At 62.3% G+C, this 4614-nt stretch overlaps 1 protein-coding gene across 1 annotated transcript in view; it reads left to right on the top strand.

Annotated features, from left to right (window-relative positions):
• The first annotated feature begins 353 nt into the window (after positions 1-353).
• The window catches only part of OTX1 (orthodenticle homeobox 1), a 6455-nt gene continuing 2194 nt past the window's right edge, over positions 354-4614 (top strand). The window contains exons 1-4 of the mRNA XM_014532004.1: positions 354-1199; positions 1422-2070; positions 3002-3153; positions 4422-4610. Of these exons, the coding sequence (XP_014387490.1) occupies positions 1974-2070; positions 3002-3153; positions 4422-4610 (438 nt within the window). The 5' untranslated portion in view covers positions 354-1199; positions 1422-1973. The remainder of the gene's footprint in view (positions 1200-1421; positions 2071-3001; positions 3154-4421; positions 4611-4614) is intronic.

Genomic DNA, 4614 nt, shown 5'->3' with positions numbered 1-4614 from the left:
GCCCCCATCTCTGCCCCTCTCCCCCCCGCCCTTTCCCCCGAGGCCCCTCGGCGTGGTCCCGGGCGAGGTAGCGTCTGTCTCCGGAGCGTGTAGGGCTTTGCAAACAAAGTGTCTGTGCAATAAAGTGAAACCTGGAGGGACAGGCACAAAGCCAGTGGAAAGAAAGAGGAAGGAGGGGGGAAGTTGGGGAAAGAAAGAAACCCGGGGGTCCCGGACAGCCTCCAGGCCGGCGGGTAACGAATTCCTCTGCTGCTCTGTTTTGCAGGTTGGCTGCCTGGCGGGTCGGTGAGGGCGCGAAGTAGATGGTGAGCAGTCCCGGCAGCTGAGGGCAGGTAAGGAGGAAGCCGCGGGGCCGCCCTGGGCTCCGAAAACACGCGGGGTGCTCTCGCCTCGCCCTCTTCAGACGGGCCCCCCGCTTCCCGGGTCCCGGCAGGTGGGCGAGGCTGGGGGGCGGCCTGGCCCCCGTCAGGGTGCGCCGCCGACCCCAGAGCTCCGCCGCGGCCCCGCGCCCCCGCCTCCTCCGAAGAAACCGAGCTGAAGTGCTAAGTTTGAAGAAAGTCTTTGAAACTCACGCCGAAGCCGAGCAGAGTCCTCGTGGCCCAGGAGTCCCGGCTGTTTCCCTTTCATCCCCTTCCCTGCAAACTGGGTTCCCCAGCGCAGGCCGCGGGTCCCCAAGGACAGGAGCGGGAGGCTTGTTTGGCTCCAACTTCTTACCCTGCAACTCCCTAGCGCGGCTCCCAGGCCTGCGTGGAGTTACCAAAAAGCTCGGTGAAGCGACAGGTCCTCTAGGGCCCTGGTCCACGCCGCTTCCTGACCCCCGAGAGCGCTGCCTCCGGTTCGGGGCAACTGGGGAAGCCAAGCTTCGACCCTCCAGCCCGGGTCAGCGCGAGCGACGCCGCCGAGGCCTAGTTCTCCGGCGCGGATAGGGTGCTGGGGCCGCGGGCTCAGCTAGTAGGATAGGCAGGGCGCGCACGGGACCTGCTGCCCTCAAACCTCCCAAATGTGCCAGACCCTTTGGGGCACAGCCCCCGCCCCGACCCCACTGTCCACACCAGGACCCGATAGAAAGAAGGACCGCTTGAGTTGGCGAAGGAAGGCCTGCGGCTCCGACGAGGCACCCCTAACCTGGGCCGTGTCTCAGACCCGCCGAGGCTACAGTGGCCCCTTCTGCGTCTTCTGGCCGGCTGTGGGGGACCTGGGTCAGTAACCGCGATTGGGGTGCAGTGGGATTTCGGGGGGGAGCAATCTTTCGGCGGCGAAGCACAGAGAGGCCAGCTGGAGGGGTGGCTGTGGGCTCTGGGGCCCGCACCAGCCGCTGAGCCCTTTGAAGAAGCGCACGCTCCTCGGTGCGCCTCGCGTCTGGGAGAGGCCCAGGTGCTGCTAGCGCCTCACCTTGGTTCTCTGTAATCTCTATCTTTCAGTCTCGCTTCCTAAAACATTTCAAACAGAATGAAACGACCCCTCATCCTCTGGGCGCCTGCAGCGGGGCCCAGTGCACATTTGCTGTGCCGTGTAGGGCCGGCTCTCCCCCGGCTAGAATTTTGCCTACACTTGGGACTTCGCACACGCCGGGGTTCAAACTCTGACCTCCCAGCGGAGTCCAGCTTTTAACTTCTCCTCACTCCTAGCGATGCCCTACGAGTCTTTGGCCCATTCCAGGCACGAAAAGAGGTGACGCCGATCCAGAAAAGTTTGTTTTTTTTGAGGAGGTCTTGGTCTTTGGACTAAGGCCTTGTAGAGCCGAATTGACCGCCCCGCGCAGTCCACAGCCTGTGTCCCCTCCCCACCCCGTGGCTCCTTGCCTCTGACAAGACCAGGAAGCCGAGATGGCTGCGAATGACTCTTTCCTTGTGTCTCCTGTCTCCACAGGCCGAGCCCCAAGACCCAACAGAGCTTGAAGGACTGCGCGGTGGTAGCCCCGCATTGCGCCTGGCCCCCTGGATCCGTCGGGGCGCCTTCACCCGGCTGTTAGCATGATGTCTTACCTCAAACAACCCCCATATGGCATGAACGGGCTGGGCCTGGCCGGGCCCGCCATGGACCTCCTGCACCCCTCCGTGGGCTATCCGGGTGAGCACCAGCCCCCACCCACCCACCCCCAGTTCCTGCAAATCTTGGGGACCCCCAGCCTCTTGGGTTTGAGCACACACTGTTGCTGAGCCGGCCCAGGGAGCCGGTTGCCTGGTCTGTTTGTAATGCAGGGGCACGCTGCAGGCTCACAGGGCAGAGTTGCAGGTTGGTGAGGTGGGCCAGGGCCGTGGAAACAGGGCAACGTGCACACCCCCGGCGGGGCCCTACTGACCACCTGTCTCCTGTCGTGGCCCCACCACCAGCATCGCGATTCGTTTCCCCTGGGTGGCTTTTGTTGGTGTGTGCATGTGTGAATCTCTCCCCCCCCCCCCCCCCCACGTTGAATGAGGAATCTAGACACTCACCATGCCCTGACAGGAGGAGCAGAGCTGTCCTTCCAGGAAGCAACTGGCTGAGCTGAGGAAGGGGATTCTCTCTCCCTAAATTGTCCTCCAGACCAGTCGTCCGCACCAACTTTTATACTGCTGATGTGGATGGCTTGAGCCGGATTCTGGCTTTCTTTTCTAGCTCCCACTCTTTCGCTCCCATTTATTACCTCGAAAAGTGTTTTCCAGGTGGTGTCTTTGTGCACCCCTTCCCCAACCTCCAGCCAGGGATGGAGATAGATGATCGATGTGTGTGTGTGTGTGTGTGTGTGTGTGTAAGAAGGGAGACTGCATAATTTCTCGTCCTTTCTTAACCTCTGAGAGTTAGGGAAGGGGGCAGCCCAGGAGCCTTGGAGAGAGTGGCTCTCGGTCACACACATGCACTTCCTACCACCTGTGGCCTCTCGGGCTCGGCCTCTTTTGCTGGGAGCTCGGCTTTCTTTTACGACGTCTTCGCTCAGGGCCTGCCAGGGGCCTGTCCGCGTCCTCTGGCGCGGGTCCTCGCGGCCACCGCTGACCCGAGGCGCCCCCGCGTGTCCCTTCAGCCACTCCGCGGAAGCAGCGGCGGGAGCGCACCACTTTCACGCGTTCGCAGCTGGACGTGCTCGAGGCGCTCTTCGCCAAGACTCGCTACCCTGACATTTTCATGCGCGAGGAGGTGGCGCTCAAGATCAACCTGCCGGAGTCCAGAGTCCAGGTGCGCACGCGGGCGCTCCAGGTCAGGATAGGGGTGCTGGGCCTGGTGGTGGAGGGCCTGGGGTCTGGTTTTGGGGCGGGCTTACAGACTGGGCGGCCCCTTCCAGACCCCCACCCCCTACCCCCACTCTGGTCCTGAGCCTGGAAGAGGGGACAGAGTTAAAGGAGCTAGCTTAGAGCCCTGGATCCGGCCCTTGGCCCCAGGGCGCTTTGGGTATCAAAGGTCCTTTTTTAGGATTGCGGGAGAACAAAGAGGCTCCGAAGGTAAAGTGCCCTGAGGGTCCCACACTTGCCCCAATTCCTTCAGGGTCCTGAATTCTGCCTCCGCCCTGGCCTTGCAACCCGGGAATCCTGACAATAGAAGAGTGGCGCTTGGCCGGAGTCTGGTGCCCTATCTGGGAGTTGGCTCCGCGGGTAGTGCCAGTTTAATCAGACGCTTCCTTTGCCACAAGAAGATGCCGAATGCAAAACCGGGCTCTGGGCTTTGCGATGAAAGAGCCCCGAAAAAAAATATTGTTTGGATTATAACTCAGAACTCTCCTCGGGAGCCTTTTATCGCGCCTTCTTTTCTCGGAGTCTCGAGAAAGTACCAGGAATGCAATGCCAAGTTCCAGGGCCTTCCAAGATGAGTGAGAGCTTCCTGACTGACTGTACTATTAGGTTCCCCACTCGGAGCCAAGAAGCCCAAAGAAACTCTGCGGGGGCTTCTTTCCCTAGTCTCCCAGTACGGCCTCGGTTCAGCTTCCTCATTTTGCTCCTACTCTCACCCCAATTCTCGCCCTGCCCACCCCGGGCCTCCCGCCGGCCCACTGGCTCAGACCTCACACTTGGTGACTGTCCCACACTTCCCGGCCTGCTCAGTGCCTCTCCGCTGTTTCCTGCGCTCTAGCCCTAGAAGACAGGGCCTCCAAACGTACACGGGCTGCTGGGAACAGACCACAGCAGCAGTTTAGAGATGGCTGGACTTGTGACTGGACCCACGCAGATGCTCCACCCTAGGGCAGAGTTGCTCCGGGGGTGCGGGGGCGGGGGATGTGTCCACATCCCTACTTGGCCAGAGGAGGGTCTTTGAGCAGTAGGATGGGGGCGGGCGGAGGAGCTGGGAAGGCTGGGGCTGGGGCAGGGGCTGGCCGGGCTAGAGATGGGGAGGGGCAGAGGCCTCGGTAGGAGTTCGAGGCGTGATCCTAGGCGGGGTGGTGGGCCCCAGGGGCGGGGAGCAGCAAGCTCTACTCGCCTACTGACACACTCTCCCCGACCGGCCCGCTGCAGGTCTGGTTCAAGAACCGTCGCGCCAAATGCCGCCAGCAGCAGCAGAGCGGGAGCGGGACAAAGAACCGCCCGGCCAAGAAGAAGTCGTCCCCGGTGCGGGAGAGCTCGGGCTCCGAAAGCAGCGGCCAGTTCACGCCGCCCGCTGTGTCCAGCTCCGCCTCGTCCTCGAGCTCGGCTTCCAGCTCTTCAGCCA

This window comes from Myotis brandtii, unplaced genomic scaffold, assembly GCF_000412655.1.
Source record: "Myotis brandtii unplaced genomic scaffold, ASM41265v1 scaffold84, whole genome shotgun sequence".
NCBI lineage: Eukaryota > Metazoa > Chordata > Mammalia > Chiroptera > Vespertilionidae > Myotis > Myotis brandtii.
Note: the sequence above shows the minus strand (reverse complement) of the source record. Positions and strands in the feature narration are given on the sequence as shown.